Source organism: Podarcis muralis, chromosome 6, assembly GCF_964188315.1.
Source record: "Podarcis muralis chromosome 6, rPodMur119.hap1.1, whole genome shotgun sequence".
Taxonomy (NCBI): domain Eukaryota; kingdom Metazoa; phylum Chordata; class Lepidosauria; order Squamata; family Lacertidae; genus Podarcis; species Podarcis muralis.
Genome location: NC_135660.1, coordinates 2,337,011 through 2,363,606, shown reverse-complemented (window position 1 = coordinate 2,363,606; position 26,596 = coordinate 2,337,011). Strand labels below are relative to the sequence as shown.

At 48.1% G+C, this 26,596-nt stretch overlaps 1 protein-coding gene across 6 annotated transcripts in view; it reads left to right on the top strand.

The window, feature by feature from the left end:
- The window catches only part of TP63 (tumor protein p63), a 147,074-nt gene that overhangs the window by 34,335 nt on the left and 86,143 nt on the right, over positions 1–26,596 (top strand). The window contains exon 1 of one of the 6 annotated variants that reach the window (XM_028731836.2): positions 17,971–18,149. The exons of the other annotated variants lie outside the window; for them this stretch is intronic. Coding sequence (XP_028587669.2) covers positions 18,108–18,149 — 42 coding nt within the window. The 5' untranslated portion in view covers positions 17,971–18,107. Of the gene's footprint in view, positions 1–17,970; positions 18,150–26,596 lie in introns of those variants that run through there. 6 annotated transcript variants of the gene reach the window in all.

The window sequence follows — 26,596 nt, the reverse complement described above, 5'->3', positions numbered from 1 at the left end:
GTTCTTCAACCTCGGATCCCCAGATGTCATAGAACCATAGAATTGGAAGGGACCTTGAGGGTCATCTGGTCCAGTCCAGCTGCAATTCCCACCTAAAGCATCCCTGGCAGATGGCCGCCCAGCCTTTGCTTGAAAACCTCCAAGGAAGGAAGTTTCAGCCCTGAGTGCTCACTGGAAGGACAGATCCAGAAGCTGAGGCTCCAAGACTTTGGCCACCTCATGAGAAGAGAAGACTCCCTGGGAAAGACTGTTGGGAAAGATGGAGGGCACAAGGAGAAGGGGACGACAGAGGACGAGATGGTGGGACAGTGTTCTGGAAGCTACCAGCATGAGTTTGACGAAACTGCAGGAGGCAGTGGAAGACAGGAGTGCCTGGCGTGCTCTGGTCCAGGCGGTCACGAAGAGTCGGACACAACTAAACAGCTAAACAACAACAACAACAAAATTATCTCTGTACAGCTGATCCATGTCTCTAAAAGAGGACCTGTTGGTGGGTGGTAGAGAAGATGCTTTGTGGACTCTCCTTCCTTGGAGGCTTTCAAGCAGAGGTTGGGTGGCCATCTGTCAGGGATGTTTTTAGTTGAGATTCCTGCATTGCAAGTTGTTGGACGAGATTTTCCCTTCCACCTCTACAGTTCTATGATTCTATATGATGTAACCTTTATATAATATAATCTTCAATTATATAAAAACCATATCATCTTTAGTTAATTAATTACTTAATTTCTAACCTTTATTGTAAGTTCAAAAAGTACATAATTATATGTGCACTAAACATGGTGCGACGTAAATAAAAGAGAGAGAAAGAGAAATAGAAACCGTGTAAAGGGAGAAAATAAAAGGGGGGGATATTCTGCCCTTCCTCTGAAGATCAGAAGGCAGTCTGCAATATAAAATCATAGAATTGTAGATCTGGAGGAGATGGCAAGGGCCATTTAGTTCAACCACCTGCAGTGCTGGAATCACAGCAAGGCAGGCTTGACAGATAGCCATCCAACCTCAGCTTAATAACCTCCAGTTGAGGAGAGTCAGCCTCGTTGCTCTGATCTTCAAACCCGTGCAGTGCAGTTCCATCTCTGGCACCTTCCGTGAAAAGGAACTGCGACCATCATAGAACATCAGCGTTTTCATGGAGGAGAGGGCTAGGGACAACTCTTAGCCACAATGGCTCTACTCTGCACCCACAGTTGAAGGCAGCAATGCTCCTTAATCCCAGTTGCTGGAAACCGCAGGAGGGGGGTGGGATCTTGTGCTTATATCCTGCTTGGGGTTTTTTCCCACTGGGGCATGTGTTTGGCCCCTGTGGGAACAGGAGCAGGACTAGATGGGCCATTGGCCTGATCCAGCAGGGTATTCTGATATTCAGAGGTTAGAAGTTTTTCCCTGTTGAGGAGGAAGGGCTCCCAACCCAATAGCCACTCCTTTTGCAAATTGGTTCTGAGTTGTAACTGTGTCCTGTGTTATCATTCTTGCCAGCAAGGGAGCTGCCTAATGCAGAATTGGACCATGTAGCTCAATATCATGTAGCTCAGATGACACAACCTTGATGGCAGAAAGTGAGGAGGAATTAAAGAACCTTTTAATGAGGGTGAAAGAGGAGAGCGCAAAATATGGTCTGAAGCTCAACATCAAAAAAACTAAGATCATGGCCACTGGTCCCATCACCTCCTGGCAAATAGAAGGGGAAGAAATGGAGGCAGTGAGAGATTTTACTTTCTTGGGCACCAATGATCACTGCAGGTAGTGACAGCAGCCACAAAATTAAAAGACGCCTGCTTCTTGGGAGAAAAGCACTGACAAACCTAGACAGCATCTTAAAAAGTAGAGACATCACCTTGCCAACAAAGGTCCATATAGTTAAAGCTATGGTTTTCCCAGTAGTGATGTATGGAAGTGAGAGCTGGACCATAAAGAAGGCTGATCGCCAAAGAATTGATGCTTTTGAATTCTGGTGCTGGAGGAGACTCTTGAGAGTCCCATGGACTGCAAGAAGATCAAACCTCTCCATTCTGAAGGAAATCAGCCCTGAGTGCTCACTGGAAGGACGGATCCTGAAGCTGAGGCTCCAAGACTTTGGCCACCTCATGAGAAGAGAAGACTCCCTGGAAAAGACCCTGATGTTGGGAAAGATGGAGGGCACAAGAAGAAGGGGACGACAGAGGATGAGATGGTTGGACAGTGTTCTCGAAGCTACAAACATGAGTCTGACCAAACTGCGGGAGGCAGTGGAAGACAGGAGTGCCTGGTGTGCTCTGGTCCAGGGGGTCACGAAGAGGAAGACACGACTAAGCGACTAAACAGCAGCAACAACAACAACAGCTCAATACTGTCCACACTGACTGGCAGAGTCTCTCCAGGGAGAGACTGTCTCTCCCAGCTGTCTCTCCCAGCCCTTCCTGGAGACCTCCTCTAGTACTCTACCACTGAGTCCTTGTCTCTTTCCGACCAGCTTTCCCACAACGCAGAAACCCACCCCTGCAGAATGAAACAGGGGCGTGTAAATAGAGCTGCCTTCTCCTCCTTTCTCCGTCCGATCCCGCAGCTCACGGCTTGGGTTGTGAAGCAACCTTCCCCGCGATGCTACTTAGCACTTGGCTCCACATCTTCAAAGTGCTGCATAAACATTTAATTAAAAATGATCTTGATCTTAAAGCAACGCGCTCCGGGCACTTTTGGCCTCTGGTGTTTGGAAGGAGAGCAAAGTCGGAGGTGCGCAACGGCCACGCAGGAAGCCTGTGTTGCACCCCCGCAGAGTCCCGAGTGCTCGAAACAGTTTCTCTTCCCCTGCTTAATTTCCTCTGAGACCTCTCTGAGGCTGAGCCTTGGCGAGGAAACGCCTCCAGCTCTGTGTGGCTGCCTCTGGAGAGCTCCTAGGCGTAGGAGCCCAGAAGGAACGACTGCCTCTCCAATGCTGCAGTCATGGAACTGTGGAATTGTAGAATTGGGTGGGGACCCCCGAGGGCCATCTACTCCAGCCCCCCACAATGCTGAAGGATCCCTGACAGATGGCCACCCAAACTCTGCTTAGAAACCCACCAATCAATGCTACACAAAGACAGCATGTGGGTTAGGTGGCCCCGGGAGCAAAACTGGCAAGAGTTGTCAGCATGCCAGATCCATCACATCCGCAGAACTCAGTTCGCAGGATTGATCCTGCTGCGTTCAGTGCAATTTGCCATATCCTCTTCTTCTTTGGCGATCCCTCGTAGCTGAGTAAGATTGTTTTCCATAAACACGGTTTTAACAATGAGTCCGTAAGTGACTGTGGAGGCCAGTTCTGGATCCACACGTCCTTCCACAGTGGGACATAGGTTTCCGGGTAGGAGTTGATCCCAGTGAGGGTTTGCCAAGCGTGCCTTCCTCCTAGCACATTTCTCCCTTGCGTCCTGAGTTCGAGTGTCTTCAAAGCCCACAACTTTGGTGAAGGCTGTTCTCCAACTGGAGCGCTCGCAGGCCAGTGTTTCCTAGTTGTCGGTGTTTATACTACATTTTCTTAGATTTGCCTTGAGAGAGTCTTTGAACCTCTTTTGTTGACCACCAGCATTATGCTTTCCATTTTTAAGTTGGGAATAGAGTACAGTGGTACCTCGGGTTAAGAACTTAATTCGTTCCGGAGGTCCGTTCTTAACCTGAAACTGTTCTTAACCTGAAGCACCACTTTAGCTAATGGGACTCCTGCTGCTGCCGCGCCGCCAGAGCATGATTTCTGTTCTCATCCTGAAGCAAAGTTCTTAACCCGAGGTACTTTTTCTGGGTTAGCGGAGTCTGTAACCTGAAGCGTCTGTAACCTGAGGTACCTCTGTACTTGCTTTGGAAGATGATCATCAGGCATCCGCACAACATGACAAGTCCAATTTTCCATATAAGCGAGAGAAGACCACAGCTAGGTTTCCAGGGTATGGTCTGAAGGTGCACAAGACCTCCACCTTCCTGGAGCTAAGCAGGTTTGGGTCAGGTCAATTTCTGGATGAGAGACTGTCTGGCAACCACATACATATCTATGGTTTTATGCCCTGGGTTTTATGTTGGAAGAAATCATAGAACAAATAGAGTTGGAAGGGACCACAAGGGACATCTAGTCCAACCCTCTGCAGTGCAGGAATCTTTCGCCCAACATGAGACTCGAACCCAGGACCTTGAGATTAAGAGTCTCGTGCTCTACCGACCGAGCTATAGTGGTGTTTAAATGTAAGAAGAAGAATACAATGGGAGAGGAAAGCCCATCCAGGTTGAGGACACAGGTTGGTGGTGGAGCACTTTAGCGTTGCTTCGCCCAATTTTGGGGTGTTGGATCCAAACTCAAGAATTACTCTATCCATTTTTAAAATGACAATATTTTTTAGTTTCTAAAAATTCCAGGGCAGCGCTGGGCACCCGCCACGACTCTACTATACAAGTTGGAAAAGGAAGTTTGTTTGCTTACGTTTTGACACATCTTAAGAAATCATAAGCAAATTGTGATGAGTTATTATTGCCTACTATGGAAGAATGGCTATTGATATTTGGCTGAGATGGCAAAGTTGACGTGCTTAATTAGAGAAAAATCACTCTTGGCATTTGTTAATGATTGGAAACTGCTTTTAGACTTCCTGCACAATAAGGAAAATTGTGGGTTTGAAGACTGGGGGGGGGGGGAGGTTGGTTTGTGGAAAGCAGAAGAGTTTAATGTTATTATGAAGTAAGAATTTTACACAAGTTTTTAAAGTGGATCGACGGAGAATCAGAAGTTTTTCTCCTTTTCTTTTTTCTTCTCTTCTTTAATTTTAATGCTAAAAACATGCTTGATATTTGATGTTTATTTCTGTATATTGTCTTCATTCTTTTAAGCTTTCATAATGAAAAAAGGGGGGAATCATAACCAAATTGTGCATAATGGTTCCTGAGATCAAACAGCAGGTATTTTTTGTCTCTGTTTGGATACTATGCTAATTTCTCCACTAATTTCAGCGCTATATTGATATTTTTTTTGGGGGGGGGGCGGGATGGAATTAGGCTTCTCAAGGAAGACCTCAGGTTTGAGGCTGCTAGTGTGTTGATATCTCTCTGTGTTATAGCCAACAAGTTGCCATCCCTGGTTAATTTACGTTGCAGTTCTTTGCTGTGGAAGGTTGCAGTCCTTCCTTGCAATTTCTCTATTTCAGCCTCATTCAATCAATGCCCCGTGAGGTCTTGCAGGAATGAGAAATGGCTCACCTCTCCATCAGCCGGCTCTTCCATAGCGAACACGGCGATATTATGTGGTGATTCTTGCATGTCATACAGGTGTGGAATTCAAGTATTTTCTGGAAGTGAACAGAATTTTTGACGTGGGTGGTCTTGGGAGTTTGGCGTTAGGGGGAGCAAAAAGGAAAGTGCTGAGGGATTTTGAAAAATGGAAAAGAAAAGAAAAACACTGACATAAACCACCAGCAGCCTGGCAATTTGCAGGAAAGCAAGACTTCCAAAAAGCAAGCGACCAGGAGCTGTTGACGAAAGGAAGGGCAAAATTTAATATCTCCCCAAATTATTTGAGGGGCAGATGTTTGCATGCCGAGGCAGAAGGGGTCACTTTGCAGCAGCTCCATGATCTCAGATCTCAGTCCCTTGCCAACCTGGTGCCCTCCAGATGTTTTGCACTAGAGACACCCACCAGCCCCACCCAGACCGGCTGCAGAGGAACAGTGCCAAATGCAGTGCCAAAAGCGAGCCTGATTGCAGCAGAGACGCTTGCTTTCAACACCAAATCGAAACAGCCCTGAATCCAAGTCTCGCTGCGAAGGAATTATTGGGAACACACCAACAATTTGGCCTAGGAATTCTCCCCTGACCTGTGGTCTGAACTGATTGGCAGTGTGGCATTGTGGTTCCAGTGTCGTACTACAGCCTGGGAAACCTGGGTTCGAATCTCCACTCAGCTATGAAGCTCACTGGGTGTGACCCTAGGCCAGTCGCAATCTCTTGGGACATTCTGCATGCCCAGCAGATGCCCTACCCCTGAGCGGAGGCCTGTCCTGTTTGTGGTTGGCATGCCTTGGGTGCCTGTTATTTCCAGGGTCTGGTTTAGTGACGCATCAAGCTCTGTTTTTGTTTTGGCACCTACAAAATCTTCTAGCAGGAGTGCCCCATGCTTAACGGTGCCAGGGAAAGGGCATAGACTCAAGGAAGCTCATGTTAATTGCTTACAAACTTGCCTTCTATTGACACCCAGCGATGTCTCACTGCACTTAAGAGCATTGCCCAACACTTATTCCAGCATAGCTGTGGCCTGGGATGAAATTCACCTCTTGCAGGACGAGGCATCGGACTTCCCATACCCCAACCCTTACAGTGGTGCCTTGGTTCTCAAACTTAATCCGTTCCCAGAAGTCCATTCCAAAACCAAAGCGTTCCAAAACCAAGGTGTGCTTTCCCATAGAAAGTAATGCAAAATGGATTAATCCTTTCCAGACTTTTGAAAACAACCCCTAAAACAGCAATTTAACATGAGTTTTACTATTGACCATTGATCCATAAAATGAAAGCAATAAACAATATACTGCAGTCACACAGTCAATCAATCAGTAGCTGAACCGGGTTCCACACAGTCACAAAAACGAAACAAAAAAGCCGCAAAAAACAAAAATGCGAAATAAACTAAAACAGACAGACCTAAGTGTAACACTCAAATTGGAAGTGTAACACTCAAAACAGAGCATATTCAGCTTCTGAAAAAGGATAGCAAACTGGAACACTGACTTCCAGGTTTGCAGTGTTTGGGTTCCAAGTTGTTTGAATACCAAGGCGTTTGAGAACCAAGGTACCACTGTATAAATAAGAGTCCAATAAGACTGGGTTTGGGGGTTAAAACAGGCCACAACTTTATTGAATACAGATGAAAGAGGTTTGGCTTGGGCATGGGGCAATCTAAACACGTCTGGCCCACCCACCGGAAGTGACACGTGGTAAATCCAGGTGGAGGTTCCTAAGACTTACATCCAATAGGGTCACCTCCACAGGGACCACCTTCTGGGGGGGGGGGGTGCCTTCGGACCTGCCCCCCCCCCGGGCACGTGGACATGCCCATTCTTCCCAGATCCCTTTAACGGGATACCCCAATGGGATACTACAACCTCCCCTCCATCCAAAACAAGGGATTGCTCCAACGCCCAACCAGTTGTGACAAATTGCTATGAGGTAGGCATAACCACCGGGTCAGTACCAATTAGCCCAGTGGGCAAATTCCTACCTGGCCCAGTAAAGAACACCGACCACTGTAGCCACAGCAAAGTCATTGACTATCAGCATAAACTGTGGGTGGGTGCCCCAGGTGCGGGCTGCTTAAATGGGCAAGGGGCAGATCCAATGGAAGCCCTGTTAGAATTCCTGCTCCGTGATTGCAGTCATGGGATTGTTGTCTATCCCATGACGGTGTACGTTTTGACTCCACAGAGTGGGAAGTGTCGGAGACAGGATGTTTGTGTTACTGTGTGAAGTGGGGCTATTGTGCTTCGTTCTTTCTCTCTTTGCTGTCTGATGCTAGAGAGAGGGGGAGCCATCTTGCAGTGCTCCGTGTGTGTTTAGATGTAAATAAAGTAGATTAGCCAAAATGCTGAGTTGCTGAGGTCTGTTACGCAAGCTGTGAAGGCTCTGCAGATCCCTTCTCGGGCCTTCTCCCTGCGGGCCTTCTTGGTAGTGGCACCCGCCCTGTGGAACGCCCTCCCACCAGATGTCAAAGAGAAAAATAACTACCAAACTTTTAGAAGACATCTAAAGGCAGCCCTGTTTAGGGAAGCCTTTAATGTTTAATAGGTGATTGTATTTTAGTGTTTTGTTGGAAGCCGCCCAGAGTGGCTGGGGAAACCCAGCCAGATGGGCAGGGTATAAATAAATTATTGTTATTGTTATTATTATTATTATTATTACTACTACTACTACTACTACTAAGTGTGCCGGTGTCTGTTGGCATCGGTCGCTGTGATGTTCGGACTGAAGAAAGCTTTTGAAGCTCCCGAACGATCAACCAGGAGGGAGGGAACATGCCAGTTGGGCATGTGTCTCTACTAGGGTCCTACTTAAGTGTAGGATGAGCTCCTGACAAGCCCACCATCAGCTCCATTGGTTCCGCCCCTGGCACAGCCCACGTTCCCCTGGCACAGCCAGGGCACAGCCCCCTGGCACAGCCCAACAAATCATAGAATCATAGAATAGAACCAAAGAATCGTAGAGTTGGAATAGACCACAAGGGCCATCGAGTCCAACCCCCTGCCAAGCAGGAAACACCATCAGAGCACTCCTGACATATGGTTGTCAAGCCTCTGCTTAAAGACCTCCAAAGAAGGAGACTCCACCACACTCCTTGGCAGCAAATTCCACTGTCGAACAGCTCTTACTGTCAGGAAGTTCTTCCTAATGTTTAGGCGGAATCTTCTTTCTTGTAGTTTGGATCCATTGCTCCATGTCCGCTTCTCTGGAGCAGCAGAAAACAACCTTTCTCCCTCCTCTATATGACATCCTTTTATATATTTGAACATGGCTATCATATCACCCCTTAACCTCCTCTTCTCCAGGCTAAACATGCCCAGCTCCCTTAGCCATTCCTCATAAGGCATCATTTCCAGGCCTTTGACCATTTTGGTTGCCCTCCTCTGGACACGTTCCAGTTTGTCAGTGTCCTTCTTGAACTGTGGTGCCCAACAAAGACTTGCACTTGGTTGGTAAAAGCACCAGGCTCCATCTTAGAGCTTCCTGGGATCACCCCAATAAGCACTGCCTTTTCCGCTAACGGGGTTTGCCTCTATTTGCTTTCGCTGGGAAAGCCCCGGGTTTGGGGAGAGCAGAGACAGGGGGCTCCCACGACCAGACCTTTGATGTGTGTGATGCTGAAGTGGTAGAAAATTCAGCTCCCAAGCCGAAGGAGATTAAAGTATCGCAGCCGTGGGTGGGGGACCAGAATTTGTTAAATTAACCTAATTAGGGATGGGAAGCTTAATTCACTTTTCTGTTTTCAGAAAAGCAGGGGAAAATCGGCGAGATGAGCTCTTAATTAAAACTGTTTGCTTACGGTAGTAACTTCAGATTTCTTGGGGGATTTTGGGGGGAGGATGGGAAGGACCAAATCCCTCGCCCCCTCCACAGGGAAGTCATTCGTCTGCCAAAAGTGTTTATTTTTTATTTATTTGTTGCATTTCTAAACTCAAGGCGGTCCCCCTCCTCAATGATTCCCCACTACAACAACCCTGCGAGGTAGGTAAAGGCTGAGAGAAGGTAGTGACTGGTCCCCAAGATCACACTCGGGGAACTTCTTGGCCGAGTGTGGATGTGAACCCTGGGCTGGCCAGGTCCTAGTCCACCACTCTAACCACTGCACCACACAGCTGCCAAGGGTGAAAGGCTGGCTGGGTCTCCCTCTCAATGCCCGCTCCCATGGCCAACTCTGCCCTTCCTGTCCATGTGCACCTGAGTAAGCTGCCGATCACTCCCTGCCTGAAACCTTGGAGAGCTGCTGCCAGTCAGTGCAAGTATAATAATAATAATAATAATAATAATAATAATAATAATAATAATAATAATAATTTATTTGTACCCCGCCCATCTGGCTGGGTTTCCCCAGCCACTCTGGGCGGCTTCCACAAATACCAAAAATACACTAATATGTCATACATTAAAAACTTCCCTGAACAGGGCTGCCTTCAGGTGTCTTCTAAAAGTTAGGTAGTTGTTTATTTCCTTGACATCTGACAGGAGGGTGTTCCACAGGGCAGGTGCCACCACTGAGAAGGCCCTCTGCCTGGTTCCCTGTAGCTTTGCTTCTTGCAATGAAGGAACTGCCAGAAGGCCCTCAGCGCTGGATCTCAGTGTCCAGGCTGAACGTTGGGGGTGGAGACGCTCCTTCAGGTCTACTGGGCCGAGGCTGTTTAGGGCTTTAAAGGTCAGCACCAACACTTTGAATTGTGCTCGGAAACATACTGGGAGCCAATGCAGATCTTTCAGAACCGGTGTTATGTGGTCCCGGCCACCACTCCCAGTCACTAGTCTAGCTGCCGCATTCTGGATTAATTGCACTTTCCGGGTCACCTTCAAATGTAGCCCCGTAGAGCGCAATGCAGTAGTCCAAGTGGGAGATACCCAGAGCATGCACCACTCTGGCGAGACAGTCTGCGGGCAGGTAGGGTCTCATCTTGCGTACCAGATGGAGCTGGTAAACACCTGCCCTGGACACAGAGTTAACCTGCGCCTCCATGGACAGCGATGAGTCCAAAATGACTCCCAGACTGCGCACCTGGTCCTTCAGGGGCCCAGTTACCCCATTCAGGACCAGAGAGTCCCCCATACCCGCCTGCCCCCTGTCCCCCAAAAACAGTACTTCAGTCTTGTCAGGATTCAACCTCAATCTGTTAGCCGCCATCCATCGGATGATGGAAGATGATGCCCAGCAACCTCTGAAGGCCACAAGTTGGCTCTCCCTGGGGTAGACACTGTGAGAGTGCATTCATTTTTATTTGTTGGCTGGTTGGTACCCAGCTGTCTCAGGAGGCGATGGAAGAGAGCGCCTTCGGGGGTGAAGTCAAACCATTGGAGAGTTACAGTGCCTGCTGTGGCCGTAGAGACCGAGAAGGGAGAGACATGTTTTGTTGCAGCTGGGGCAGATCACGTCCACAGCATGGAAGACAGCAGGAACCCCAGGGACGTGCTCTGTGGAGACCAGGCCCATTGGCAGACCAACCCTGCATTGACCCGAGAAAGAGAAATAAACATTTCTTTTTTCTTTACGGCTAGAACTCAAAGAACAACTGGCAGGCCTGTACATTTTTGTTCCTTTTCATTTCCCATTTTTCCAGACTGAAGTTCAGCTCCCCACCTTTCCCCAAACTTATATTTCGTTTTTGAAGCCCTCGTGAAAATTCAGCCTTTTAAGGCGAATTTCTCCTAATATGCACATTTCCTTTTGTAATCCTACCTAACATGCACATTGTCACAAAGCGATTTCCGTCATATTTTTGTTTGTGTTATTTTCAAGAATATATACTTTTAATATACAGTGGTACCTTGGGTTAAGTACTTCATTCGTTCCGGAGGTCCGTTCTTAACCTGAAACTGTTCTTAACCTGAAGCATCACTTTAGCTAATGGGGCCTCCTGCTGCCGCTGCGCCACCGGAGCCCGATTTCTGTTCTTATCCTGAAGCAAAGTTCTTAACCTGAAGCACTATTTCTGGGTTAGCGGAGTCTGTAATCTGAAGCGTATGTAACCTGAAGCGTATGTAACCTGAGGTACCACTGTACATTTTTGAACACGTTGCTTGACTGGAGAACTGCATTGGAAGATTCTGAGGAGTGAAGGGTAGCTGTGCTTTGCTTTGTATTATTGTTTCAGAGAGTGAAAATTAGGTAGGCTTGCCTTCAAATAGGAACTGGATTAAAGTTCTCCTCTACCTCTAGAAAGCAGTGCAAACTTGGGGGGCGCTCGTGGGGTATATCACCTACAAATCCACACCCCTCCTAGGCGCCTGGCCTAAACACTGTTGCTTTTTCAAAATGGGTTTCTTGGACGTTGCAGCTCTTAGCATGAGACGCACGATACAAGCACAAAGGAATCAAAGAGCAGAAGATGTTGGCTGGGAAGAGATGAGAGGTGGAGCGGCTTCTTCCAGTAGCCGTCATCTGCAGATATCGGGCCAAGTTAAAGTTAGAGTTGCTAATAACTCCTCTGATCTATCAGCCGTGCACTTCCTGTCTGTAATCTGTAATGCATGCAAGATAAGGGAAATTTGGCAAGGGGGAAAAAAGGCAGGTTTTGCACCTCTGCTTGGTTATGTAAGTTCCATTTCGGACTTCATCTGTTGCTTTCCTAGTGTTCTTAAAGATGAATTAAAAAGGGGGGGGGTGTAAAAAAGTCATCAAAATAGGGTTTAGGGAAAGACCTGCCAAAAAAGCTGAAAAACATCTCCATGTATGCGACAACGGCTGCGAGAGTTCTAATAGCACAAGGATGGAAAACTGAAGAAACCCCAACTAAAGAATCAGGGCAAGAAAAATTGATGGACTATGCAGAACTGGCAAAACTGACATATAAGCTACGGGACAAGGATAACTGTGACTTTAAAGATGAATGGGAACTCTTTACAAAGTATTTGAAGACGCAACAAAGCGAATTGGACTCCATGGCTGGCTTTGAATAAACATTCACAAACTTTTTATTGATAATAATCAGCTAAATAGTTTGAGGATCTATACAACTTTGTAACATGCAGAAAACAGCATTTTCAGAGAAATCAAAGACTATAACTGAGGGAAGTCGGGGGGTGGGGGTGGGTGGGTTTTGTGTGGGAGGGTGGGGGGAGGGAGGAAAAATGGGGGGAAAATGAGGATGATATGTTTCTGGATAATATGTTTTGTTTAAATTTTGAATATATATATATTTTTATTAAAAAAGGGGTTTGGGAACCAAGCCTTGTGAGGAACAGGTCATAGAATCATGGAGCCATAGGGACCAACCCCCTGCAATGCAGGAATCTCAGTGAAATCACCCATGACAGATGGCCATGGAGTTGGGCGTGTTGAACCTGGATAAGAAGAGACTGAGAGGCGATAAGACAGCCATATCTGAAGTCCTGTCACATGGCGGATGGAGCAAGCTTGCTTTCTCCTGCTCTGAAGGGCAGGACATGAAGCAATGAATTTCAATTATAGGAAAATGAGATTCCAACTAAATCTCATCAGGAAGAACTTCCTGAGTTTAAGAGCCGTTCAGCAGTGGAAGGGACTTCCTTAGAAGGTGGTGGACTCTCCTTCCTTGGCAGTATTGAAGCAGAGGTTGGATGGCCGTCTTCCTAGTGAATCTTTAGCTGTGAGTCCTGCACTGTGGGGGCTGGACTAGATGACCCCCGGGGTCCCTTCCAACTTCACAATTCTATGATTTAGTGTTTCTTTGATTGGGTATTGTCTATTTTGTGGGGGCGAGGCAGGCTCTGTACTGGTGGCGTTGCCATTTTCAGCTTCCTCTCTCCCCTCACTTGACCCCCCCCCCCTGCTGTCCTCATTGTTGTTGTTTAGTCATTTAGTCGTGTCCGCCCCTTCGTGACCCCCTGGACCAGAGCACACCAGGCACTCCTGTCTTCCACTGCCTCCCGCAGTTTGGTCAAACTCATGCTGGTAGCTTCGAGAACACTGTCCCACCATCTTGTCCTCTGTCGTCCCCTTCTCCTTGTGCCCTCCGTCTTTCCCAACATCAGGGTCTTTTCCAGGGAGTCTTCTCTTCTCATGAGGTGGCCAAAGTACTGGAGCCTCAGCTTCAGGATCTGTCCTTCAAGTGAGCACTCAGGGCTGATTTCCTTCAGAATGGAGAGGTTTGATCTTCTTGCAGTCCATGGGACTCTCAAGAGTCTCCTCCAGCACCAGAATTCAAAAGCATCCATTCTTCGGCGATCAGGCTTCTTTGTGGTCCAGCTCTCACTTCCATACATCACTACTGGGAAAACCATAGCCTGAACTATATGGACCTTTGTTGGCAAGGTGATGTCTCTGCTTTTTAAGATGCTGTCTAGGTTTGCCATCGCCTTTCTCCCAAGAAGCAGGCGTCTTTTAATTTCGTGACTACTGTCACCATCTGCAGTGATCATGGAGCCCAAGAAAGTAAAATCTCTCACTGCCTCCATTTCTTCCCCTTCTATTTGCCAGGAGGTGATGGGACCAGTGGCTGTCCTTGTAGATTTTTATTATTCACAGTCCCCTTTTTAGGGTCAAACTCTCAGAAGGTGGCTTGCAAAATTAGAAGTGAGCTTAAGAGCAATTACATTACAAGAAAACATTGCAGTGCAAAAAAAGGGCAGCGTCGAAAGTTCCGCAAAACCGCCTTCAGTTTAAAATGGAGGGAGTCATCTGGCAGATGTGCGCTCTTTGGGATCCTAGATCAGAAAGAGATTTAATCCCTTTAATCACCCACCCTGATAGTGGTCAGGGAGATGCCTAGGGAAGCTTCAAGTAGGATGTGAAGGCAGCGGTGCTTTTCCGCTGTGACTCTCCAGTATTCCCAGGTAGACTGCTTCTGGAAATGGAGTCCCCATGCCCACCTAAATAGCCACTGGTAAACCTATTCGGTGCTAATTTTTGTCCAGCCCTCCTTGAAAGCTGAGAGAGCCACGTCCTGTACCAACGAATTGCATCATTTTCAGGTGTATGCCATGCCAAGGGGTATTTTTCCTTGCCTCCCTCTTGTAAACGTTTTGCACTCTCCTGCTAGAAGAAGGCACAGGTTTTAGACTTGCTTTTCTGTTCCTGCTCTGGACTCCTGGGTTCATCGTGTGCTCAGAGAGGCCAGGAAACCTGCCGATCCCTAAATTGCTAATGCTGCAATTATTAATGCTGTAATTATATTTCGGAGCGTGCAGTCCCAGACACGGACAACATGAAATCACTGCATAAAAAAAAGAGAAAAAAGAAAATGAAGGCCCCTGTTGCTTTATGTTCCAGTGGGTTATGTTCCCTCCCTGTGACTGTTTCTGGTTCCCCCAACTTCTGAAAGAGAGAAAGAGGCGTTATCCAATTGTGCGGCCACAAGGAGAATGGATGCTGCCCCCAGCTGCTCTTCCTGATGGGAAAAAATATTTTCTTTGTTGTTTTGAAAAATCAATCCCTAGCAGAAGCTCCTTCCTGTAACCTTGCTAAACTGTGTGGTTTGGCTTTATGGTATCCTGACCTACCCCAAGGGCTCAGGATGAGTGACTTCTCTGCAGACATGAAAGGAAGGCAGATCTTCTTGCCCAGGGGGTGTTATTAGTCCTGGCAGCCAAAGCTTGCTATTCAGTTCTGGGGCTAAACCTTCGGCTGCTCAGACAAGGACCACCAGGTGCTGCTGATCTTTTGCTTGCATTCTTCCCTCTGGCTGGCCACCGCGAGAACAGGAGGCTATACTGGGCGGCCCCAGCAGCAGGGATCTTACGGTGTGTCTTAGAGCACGTGCAGAGCGCCTTTCCTGCACTGGGAAGCCAGCATTGCCCGTCTATTTGAGATTAGAGAGAGAGAGTTTGCTGCTGCTTTTTTTTTGGTCCTGGAAATGTATTCCTCTGGGTATGCTTCAGTCCTGGGGTGAATTTCAGCATTGCTTGTGATCCTGAAGTCAGGGATGCTGAAAGTTATTATGGGTTATTAAATATAGAGATACCTTGATGGTTTGCAGACATTTGGTGTGCAGGGGCTGTGGGAGAGAAAAGTCTTTTCTTTTCTTTTCTTTTCTTTTCTTTTCTTCTCTTTCTTAAAAAGAAAGGCTATACAGTGGACGCTAGGGTTGCGAACATGATCCATGCAGGAGGCACGTTCACAACCCGCAGCGTTCGCAACCTGCAGCGGCGCATCTGCACACACACGGGTTGCAATTCTGCGCATGCACAAAGTGCAATTTAATGCTTCTGCACATGTGCGACCGCCGAAACCCAGAAGTAACCTGTTCTGGTACTTCCGAGTTTCGGTGGTCTGTAACCCCCAAAAAACGCAACCTGAAGCGTCTGTAACCCGAGGTATGACTGTATATGACTTGCAAATCTAAAGCTTATGTAGACAAGGGTGTCTCCCTCCTCCTCTCTGTTTCTGGATTCCCCAACTTCTGACAGAGAGAAAGAGGGGTTATTCAACTGTGCACCCCCCAAATTGTGTTTCTAAACTTATGCTATTGCCAAATACCAATGTGTTTGCATTATTAAGTTTGTTATGAATAAACAAATCAAATTAGAGCTTAATAATTATTTCACCATTAATATACTTCTTTTTAATTGTATTTCACTATTAATATACTTATTCTTAATTTCAGTTCAACAATTACTTTGATAAAATACATATTTTGTTACGTGCAAATGGCTTTAGATACCTGTTAGGTCCATAAATGACCATCTAGCATGTATTCAACACAAAAAACAGCGCCGGCTTGTTGTTGACAAAGGACAGCTGGACATATAAAGGGCCCCATTGCCTTCAGTAGCTTAAGGCCTCATCAAACCTAAATCTGGCTCTGCCCTCATCATTTAACCCTCACAACAACCCTGTGGGGTAGATTAGGCCGAGAGGACCTGACAGGCCCAGGCTTCTTGGCCGAACAAGGATTCGAACCCTAGTCTCCCAGGCCCTAGTCCAACACTCTAACCATTGCACCACACTGGCTCTCAAAGTATGTTTGTTACAGCAGTCTCTGAGTAATATTCCAGACAGAATTTTATTTATTTATTGCTGTAATCTATACAACAGCCCAATAAAGTCTGCCAGTATTTTCCTCCATCTTGCAGCTGAGGCTGAGAGGTGACTTTCCTCAGGCCAAGTGCAGAGTTCACGTCAGAGGTGACATCTGGGGGAATTCCTGGCCTGTTGCTCATCGTCTTAATGAGTCGGCTGCACCAACTCTTACTAACGTTCATAGTTGATGAAATGCATTTAATGAAATGTGTATCTGCGCATATTATTATTAAGTCTGATGCGTCAGTGTAATCATCTAGGGATACGAGAGATGTCTCTTGTCAGGGACGTTGGTCTCCTTGCAGACTTGTAATAATGGGAGTCAGTTTCGTATTAACACAGATCTCTTCACCGGGAGGAAAGGAAGTGTGAGGAAATTCCAATATATATTTAAATGGCCGTTATTCTTATGAGCTGTAAGGGTTGTAGAGCACTACCCCAAAGAGCCAGCTATTCTGTTTCACTTAGTGAAGAATCGTGTGTCATCCGAAAGCTTGTGTGTGGTGCCCATCCCAGTCCTTCCTAGTCCTTCTGGATTTCTCTGTCCCAAACTGAACTGTGCTGTGCAGCACCCAGTTCCCCTTCCCAGGAGTAAATAAACCCTCCCTCGCTTGTCTCCCACCGTCCAAACCCTGAGGACCCATTATGAGTTATACTTCGGTCAGAGAAATGAGAGTTGAAGTCAGCCTCTCCTCTGCTGTCTGGCATAATATAGAGATCCTTGCTTGGCGTCCGCTGTTTCCAACAGGACGCTGGATTTGACTGGACCCCCAACTGAAGGCCACAGCGGCCAAAGAAAGCAGCACCTGCCCCTCCGTACTTGTGCACCTCACCTCCCAGGTACTGGTGCCAAAGGTATAACTATGGGTAATAACTATGGGTAAATAACTTTTGAGCAAGGCTTTTTCTCTGACTCTTGGTTCTTATCCCCACCTCCATTTCCACTGGGAAAGTGCTGAATCGGAGCAAGCAGCATTCGGTATGTACTGAAGATTGCCATTTGTCCCGATTTACCACTAAAGAGCAGTTTTCTGGGGGAAAGCAGGGCGAGGGCAAAACCACTGCAACCCGCTTTTTCTAAAACATGGGGCAAGCAGAAGTCTTCGTTGTTGGAGACCCCAGAAGGGGAGAATGATGCTCTTGTGCTTGAATTCTGCTTCGCTGCTTTACCATAATGGGCATCCGGTTGGTCCCTGTGAAAACAGGATGCTGGACTAGACAGGCCATTGGCCTGATCCTGCAGGCTCTTTTTATGTTCTTATGGTCTTACCAGGAAAATGGGGACAGCAGATGCTAGATTTGCGACCCACTCTTGCCTTAAACGAGTTGTGCGGCTTGGTTGGAGCATTTTGCAAAAATAAATACTGAACATTGGGTGCAATTTGTGTCGTATGAAGTTTAACAAAGTTGTCAGGATGCTGTTGCTTCTCTGCCTGCTTTTTTCCCTCCAGACATTGCAAGAAGTGACCAGGAAAAGCCTCTCCGTCCCTTCCAAGCTCTTTTTACGTCCCGCCCTCTGTCTGGCGTGCTCCCTCTTTCTTTCTCTGTCTCCCTCCCTCCCTCCCTCTCCCTCTGTCCCCTCTTCTTCTCCTCCTTTCCTTTTTAGAGATTGGTGATAAGGATTCCTTCCCCACTTAATGAGCTGGGAGAGGCCTCCCTCCATTGGAGTGGAGCAGCCCAGGTGCGCAACATTTTGACAGGTACAGCCAAGCAGGCCCGCCCCACACCCACACCCCCCTCCTTGCCCGGAGAGGTATATAAGGCAACCTTAAATTATGTAGAGGAGCACACACTCTTGTCCTGACAGCTTGCAAGCGGGATCGCCCACGTTACCCCAGAGGGTCTTATTGGGGGTGGGGGGTAACTGGTGGAAAGGAACAGCACCCTGGAGCCCGAGGAGAGGACAGCAGCGCTGCTTAACCTCACTGCTAACATGTTGTACCTTGAGAATAATGCCCAGTCCCAGTATAGTGAGGTAAGGAGACATTGCAGGTCGTTGCTAACATTTCTCTCTCTCCCTTCCTTCCAGGGAGAAAGTCTGGGGCGCTTTAGAAAGCTTTCTTTTCGCCTCCCCTCCCTCCCATTTCATTAACTGGGGCAGAGGTGGTTAATATTTGGGTTTTGGACAGTGCTGCAGCATTTTGAGAATTGCAATAATGATAATAAATAAATACCCAAGTTTGTAGAAATTGGGTGCTTTGGTCTCTGTTGTTGACTGTAAACCATTGTAACTGTCTTTCTGTTGCCACAATAGATGACTGGGTGCGAAGAAGCACAATGCGGAGGACTTGACTAGGTTTGAAAAGCAATGCAAAAAGAGGTTCTTTTGGAGACCAGATTGCTTGCAGATAGCGAGTTAATGGAGCTAGTTTTCCGTAAGGTGGCTAATTATCCCGTCCAGGCGGAGAAAAGCCCCTTTTGAATCTCTGTCAACAAGCCATGCATATAATGCGGCTGTAATGTGTGTGCTGAGCATCACCTGGGCTCCTTGTTTGCAGAGCTATTATTTCTGTCTGGGTGCAAGAGGGAGTCATTGTGCGCAGAGCGTGCACTCGAAATGTTGGGCTGATCTGAGACTCGGGACGCTTGTTCGCTTGTGTGTGTGTGTGTGTGTGTGTGTGTGTGTGTGTGTGTGTTTATGGGGGAAGCTATACACGGAGGAAGTTAGCCCTTATGTTCCAGGTTGACAACAATATTAGCTTACATTCCAGAGGAGAGGGCAGCTGTGTTGACACGCCATCTGAAAAGAGGCAGCGGAACCCTGTGATTTGAGAAAGCCTCCCGGAGGAGGGAAATCTCCCTGCAGCTTGCCCAGATAGTTTAATAATAATAATAATAATCAGTGGGCCCATTTGAGAAGTGAATTTAATTTATTTCTTAAATTTATATCCTGCCCTTCCTCCGGTAGCCGGGATAGCAGTTGTCCTAGAGTGTGTCGATGGAAAGGAGAAATGGTTCAAGAAAGCAAATGTCTGTCTTGGCAAATTTCTTTTTGTGCAAACGGCTCCAAACAGTTGGGCGAGCATTCGCTGGGCACCGCTGGACTGGAGAAGCTTGGAAGAGGCTTAAGTAGGAAGGCTATCGCAAGGGGGCCCCTGCTGGCTTACCCCCTTCCTCATCCAGCTACTGCCTTGCTTTCTCTCCAGAGATGCCTCTTTGTTCAGCTGTGATTTTTTTTCTGGTTACGTTGCTCCACGCCTCAGTTGCCCATCTGTAAAATGGAAAGACCACCCAGTGTAGCCACGTGAGAACACGTCTTCTGACCCTGATTCTCTGGGGCTAGGGCTGGAGGTACATCTAACTCCATCCTGGACTGGTCTTGGCAAAATTTACCCAAGAACCAAGCACAGCATGGGCGCTCTATGTTGATGGCCTCTTGTGTTGTGTTTTTGGAATAATTCTGCTTCTCTCCTGCATCTCCGCTGCCTGTGTGGAGTGAATCTATCTGTCGCTGTTTCTTGCTCCCCATTGTTCTTGTGTCTCTCCCACACTGGCCAGGTCTGATCCACGTCCGTTACCTCTTTTCAGAAGAGAAGGGAACTCCATCACATCTGAATCTTCCAGGCTATCTTCCCCTTGTCCTCCTGACACTTCCCAATGGCCCTTCAGTCACCGGGTTCAAATGTTTCAAGCATTGCAGAGTTAGCAGCATCCCTTTGTTGAAAAGGGGGAGCTTCCGCTCTGTATCAAATTGGACAGGGCTGCTTTCTTTCTTTCTTTCTTTCTTTCTTTTAAGTGTTGATACCGTGCAGGCCTCGCAAAATACTTTTGGTCTTTTGATGCTACTCTCCTGGTGTGGAAAGAGGAGCGTGAGGAGGAGGGGGCTGGATCGAAGCAAACGGTGTTCATTTCTGCTTCTGAACCACCATATCCATAATTAAGAAGAGAGGGGGCAGGGAAGCCGCTTTGCAGTTTGAGAAAATTACACGGCGGGGGAAATCACAGCGCTTTGCGCTATTTTTTGCAACAGTTTGGCTCCGGCACCATTTTCTTTGCAATTCCGGTGGGACGTGAAAATCGTGTAATTCCAAATGGTTGACATTGTTCCGGAGTCCTCGAAGCGGGTGACAGAAACCGAAGCGAAAATGCTGATTTTTAACAAAGTTTTAGGAATGCTGCCTCAACCACCCATTACCACCACCGCCCGGCTGTGAAAATATCCAGACTCGGGGGGCCAGGGTTGCACAACCCATCTCTTGTTTGGGCCTGAGGACTTCCTTTCAAAGATGTCTTCTGCTTCTGCACTCTGTTGAGTGTCACCAATTGCTGGACCACCTTTCGGAAGCAACCTACACCGGGCCTGAGAGGGATTTTGCCATCTTTTAGATTTGGAGGAGCAAGAAGAGGAGATGGGTCAGGAAGGGTGGAGCGGAAGGGCTGGAGTGAGGGGAGCTGGAGAACTTTTGGAGGTGTGAGACAGTGGAGAGAAGCTCTGCCCAGATGAACAAAGCTCTCAGTGGCAGCTAGCTAGGATGGCTGAGCTCTGCCTCCACAGCTGAAGGCAGCAAACACTTCTGAAACCCAGTTGCTGGAGACCACAGGAGGAGAGAGGGCTCTGGGGCCCAGATCCTGCTTGCAGGCTTCCCGTGGGCACCTGGTTGGCCACTGTGACTGGGGCCCCTTCTTACGCTGTTTTTATGCTCTTATGGGACTATAAGAGGTCAAGGAATAGGTTTGAAGGAAAGCTTGGTCATCTGGCCTACTGAGGATCAGTGGCTGTGGCTCTTTACAAAGTCATAAGGCCTACAGAAAGGTGGGAGAATGGGTGTCGGCTTCTTAGTCATTGCTGGGGGTTGGTCTAGATGACCCTTAGGGGATCCTTTCCAGCTCAACAATTTTCTGATTCCATGATTCAGTTTTTGCAACTCCTACCCTTCTGGCTCCCACTGCCTCTTCTTCCTTGTGACTCATTCCTCTCCGGCCAGGGGTTTCCTGGGAGTGAGTTCCACCCGAGAGCCTGGGAGGCAGAACTGTTGTGCAAGTCCTAATGAAGGGCCTGCGGAGAACAGAGCCCTCCCAGGTACCTCTGCAGAGGAGAGGCCTTTGCACTCCCTTGTGCTCCTTGGCCACGCTCCCTTCGCCGCTGAAGTCCAAATCCTGAGCGATCAGCTGGGCTGGGGGTGCCCATAGAACACGCCGCCCCTGCTGTGTGGCACCCAAAGAGCTCAGACCACAGCAGCCCCCTCATGGAGGAGAAGGCTATGAATGGCTACAAGACACAATGGCTGTGCTCTGCCTCTTCCCAATACCAGTTCTTGGAAAAGCCCTGCTTTTAGGTTTCCCATTGAGGAAACCATTGCTTGCAAGTTTCCCATCTGGTTGGCCTTTGGCTTGCGTCAGGGCTATATTCTGATGCTCAGATGGAACCTCCAGCCCCAGAGGCAGTCTACCGAGATTCCAATGTTGCTCGGGGCATTTGGCCCCTGTGAGAATAGTATGCTGGACTAGATGGGCCATTGGCCTGATCCAGCGAGCTCCTCATGTTCTCCTGCAAAGTTCATGGAGTCCAACGCTCAAAAGTGTGCCTCCATTCATGTGCCAGAGCTCAGGGGCTGCTGATGTCATAGAGGAAGAAGTGAGGCAAGATGCAGGCGGGTCTTGCCTGTGCCAGACAGACACCCGACTCCTCCTCGGCCCTGACTCACCCAGAGCAGGGTGCCGGCGACCTCAGTTGCAGCCGTTGGCCAAGTGGAAAGGGGGGGGAAGCGCATGAAAGCCACTGGGCGTGAGGCATTGAACTCCCTCACCCTGCTGAGCATTTGGCGTGGTTAGGAACAGGCAAGACATCTGCCACTTTGTTGTTGTTTAGTCGTTTAGTCGTGTCCGACTCTTCGTGACCCCATGGACCAGAGCACGCCAGGCACCTCTGTCCTCCACTACCTCCCGCACTTAGGTTTGTTAAAAATGCTGGAAGGGGGGAGAGCGAGGGAAGAGATCTACAGGCTGCACACGGTGTGAAGGGAAGGCTCCGCCCTCCTCTCCCTGTGTCTTCAGGAGGTTGTTGAACCCGGGACACCTGACACGCAATCCTCTGCAGCGCCATTTTCCCAGGGCTGTTGTGTACAGCAGTTTCCGAGAACGTTTGTACGCCCCGGTGCCTTGGGTAGCTCGCAACATGGAGCCATAGCTGTCAACTTTTCCCTTTTCTTGTGAGGAATCCTATTTGGAATAAGGGGATTTCCCTTAAGAAAGGGGAAACGTTGACAGCCAAGCATGGAGTGCACCGTTGCGGTCCTGCGAATGCTGCTCCTTAAATCCCCGTATCAAAAGAGTTGTTTGTGCTAGGGTCGAAAGGCAGGGCACCTATCAGAATCCTCTCTCATAAACCTTAATAATAATAATAATAATAATAATAATAATAATAATAATAATCCATGTGCAAGGATCTAAAGGAGAACCTCCATGGTCAGGGGCAGTGAAGACCTCCGAGTGCCAGGGGACACACAATGCCTTCTGCCTCCAAGTCCTACTCATTGACTTTCTGGAGTGGGGGCATCTGGGAAGTCGATGTCCAGACTATAGATGGATCCTCTTGGTCTCATTCCACAACAGACAAAACACACAGAAAGACATTTGGCTGAGGGTCGGGCGATGTTCCTGCATGGGCCAAACCTGGCCTTAACCTGCAAACCGGAAGCAGATTGTTTTCTAGTGCAGCTAACTTTCCCCCGGAAAAATACATCGCCTAGCCAGACTCTTTCCTGTGGGCTTAATGGTGTTCATTCTCAGGCGACCATCTTGAGAGGCAGTGTGGTGTAGTGGTTAGAACAGGGCCTTTCTCAAACTCAGGTCCCTAGATGTTGTTGGACTGCAACACCCATCATTCCTGACCGCTGTCACTGCCTCTCATCTGCACCTACCTCATGAGGTTGTTGTGTGGATGAAATGGGGGGGGGGGGGGTACCATGTGTGCCACGTTGAGCTCCCTGGAGGGGAAAAGTGGTGGTTAAAATGCAATCATACAATGCAATTGCAATACTCAAAAGTATTTTAGCTTTAAACTCGAGGGCTGCTTTCAAATGGCTATATTTGGGAGGGAGAGAGAGAGGTATGGCGAGGAACTCTACCTGCAGCCAGGTTGCAGACAGCTCTCTCCACCCCTCCCTCCCCTCCTCTTCTCCCCCCCCCCTCCACCCCCCACAGCCCATGTTCCCTGGCCCCTTTCCAAGGGGGAAGGCAGTTCTGTCTTCAAAGGAAGAGACTTAACCAATCATTCAGTGGAATGAGTTCCACCACCATGAAGGTGCTGACAAGGAAATTATTGCGGCTATACAAACACTGATGCTCCTTCCCTCCTCCTTCTCTCCTCTCATCCCCTCCCTCCCCCCCCCCCCTCCGCCCGGCTGTTTGAAAGGGACAAAGGAAGTTGAGTGTTCAGAATCTGGGAAGGACCCACTCTGACCTTAAACTGGGTACTGTTTCCTTTTATGATCTGGAGCTGAATTAACTGCCCTGTGGTTTAATTTTTGCTCTGGAATCTCTCGCCCATTCCATAGCATTTTTTAGTTGCTTAGCTGATTTTTTGGGGGGTGGGGGGGAAGGAAGCCAGTTGCCACTGAAGCACAATTTGAACTCTGTTCCGCTTGTCTTTGGCTCATCTGGACTTTGTGCCTTTGTGCTGCCTTCGGAGAAGCATTGCACACAGAATCCTTCCTAGTCGCAAGTGCAATAGTCCCAGCTCCTTTTCAAAGAGGGTTGCCATGTTGGTTAAGCTGTGTGGATGGAGGCTGATTCTCACCAGGCAGTCAAAATCTGGCAGAAGCAGTCTTTACTGGTCAAGCACACACCGCAGGACCTGTTGTGGATCTGGGCGTTGCATTGCATTTTGTACTTTGCATTCTGCACACCGTCATATGCCAAAGGTAGAACTGCATCATGTTCTGCAGATGGCATCAGTTGCTCAACTGCATCAGTGCAGCTCGAAAACAAGCATTGGGATGGGAGAATCTGACAATTGCAATTGAAAAAAGTCAGCAACCTTTTTCAGCCATGGGCTGGTCCACCGTCCCTCAGACCATGTGGTGGGCCAGACTATATTTGGGGGGGGGGGGGAATGAACAAATTCCTATGCCCCACGAATAACCCAGAGATGCATTTTAAATACAAGCACACATTCTACCAATGGAAAAACACACTGATTCCCGGACCGTCCGTGGGCTGGATTGAGAAGGCGATTGGGCTGCATCCGGCCCCTGGGCTTTAGATTGCCTACCTCTGCTTTAGAGGAATCTTCACCAAACTAGACTGTTGTTACTTATGTTGGAATTGGGCTCCAGATCCTGTGTCTTTAAAATTACCTGTCTTCAAAATCCCCAAGGATCTCCAACCCCACCCTCTTCTGAAGGCTACCTGCAGCTTCTGCTTCAATTAATTACATGGGTGGGTTTTGTCTCACTGATGAAAAAAATATATGTTCCTCTCCCTCTTTTTACACACTTCCACCCCCCCACTCCAAAAAAAACCCTTCCTGCTTTTGCTTCAGGTCTCCCCTAGTTGTGTCTCCCTTGCCACAAAGGGATTTCTGAGAAATGTTCACACCTTGTTGTGACGCCCTGGGCTTGTGTACATCGATATTAATGCGCCTTTGAGCACTAAGCAAGTGATCGACGGCAGGGATTATGGGGCTGGCTTCAGAAAAGGGACGAGCGCTTCATGGGAACCTCACAAAACAATAGGTTCGGGGCACTTCCGGGTGGAGGGTGGTGGTGTTTTTTTTTAATCTACTGAGTCACGAATGCAGGTTCGGCAAGGCCAGCCCAGCTGCCCCATTCGCCTTGGCTCTCAGTTCAAATTGCAAATCAGGATAGTGTATGGCAGGTTGCAAGGCAAAGGTGTAGCAATAGTTTTTGGGATGAATCATCAGAGCAGTTTCCCCCAACCTGCCCCCTCCAGATGTTTGGGAGGCTAACTCTCACCAGCCACTGTTGGTGGGTGTTGAGCTGCAGAACATCTGGAGAACTTCCAGGGAGGCCCCTAAAGCCCTTAGAGATCCTGGGTGAGGCACTGTGGGAAAGGCCGGATTCTGTGCTAGGGATCACTAGGAAAGGAATCAAGCTGCTGCAGACAACAGAACCCCGTTCTACAAGTCTATGGTGCGACCACATTTTGAATGTCGTGTACAGTTCTGGTTGCCTCATGTCAAAAAGAAGACTGCAGAGTTGGAAAAGGTTCACAAAAGGACCACCAAAATGATCGTGGGCGTGGAGCAACTTAGGAAGAAAGGTTGCAGTGTTTGGAACTTTTTAATTTAGAGAAAAGGAGAGTAAAAGGCAAAAAGATAGAAGCCTATAAAGGAGGAGATAGGTAGAGGAAAGTTTTTCTTCCTCTCTCAAAACACGAGAATTCATGGATATCCAAAAAAGCTGAATGCTGAAAGATTCGGGACAGATTTATTTATGCAGTGCCTTGTTAACCCGTGGAACTCCCTCCCACTGGAATCAGTGATGGCCACCATCTTGGATGGCTTTAAAAGAGGATTGGACAGATTCATGGAGGGAGAGAAGGCTATTGATGTCTGCTGGCCATCAAGGCTTTGCTCTGCCTTTGCAAGTGGGTGCAATAATGCCCTCTGAATCCCAGCTGCTAGAAATCGTACAAGGGGAGAGAGCTTCAATATTGCTTGTGGGTTTCCCAGTGGGGCATCTGGTTGGCCCCTGTGGGAACAGGAGACTGGACCAGCTCTTCTGTTCTGACTGATAAGGCTAAATAATAAAAAATTCTCTCTCTCTTTTTTTTTTTTTGCACATCCTAAATACCTTTTCACTCTGTCTCTCAGGGCTGACCCCAGAACATTCTCCAGTAGCAGACAATCCACAAGGATTTGCAGCAGATCCCCTTGCAGTGTCGTTGAGATGCAGCTTTCAGAGTTGTGCTTTGCTGGCCTAGCTTCGTCTGCTGCATCCCTGACTTCCAATAAAGATATATCCTCCATTCATGTTTCTCTCCCCCTTCTGCTTGAATGCTCTCGGGTCACAGGATCGTAGAATTGTAGAGTTGGAGGAAACTCTGAGGGTCCTCTAGTCCAACCGCCTGTGCAATGCAGGAATCTCAAGTGAAGCATCTAGGAGGGAGCTGGTCTCTTGGTCTAGTGTGCACCTGTCATTTCCTGATCCCTTAACTATCTGGTGTGGGTTCCCTCCCTCTCCTTCCTCCACTTAGCCATGGTATACTGTTGTGTCTGTGAAGTGTAGGTGGATTCCCATGAGGCAAGACACAGCAATAATAGCAAAACCTTCATTGAACTACATAACTGGGAAACAGGGGCAAAGCAACTGCTTATATACACTCCTGGAAGCCTGGGCCACTCCTACTCCCAACGTGATTGGCTGTCTAAACTTCCAAGCTGCGAATCACGACTCAGAGTTGGAAGAGCCAATGGCAGAGGCCCAAATCCTGAAATGTTCTGTGATTGGACATCATGTA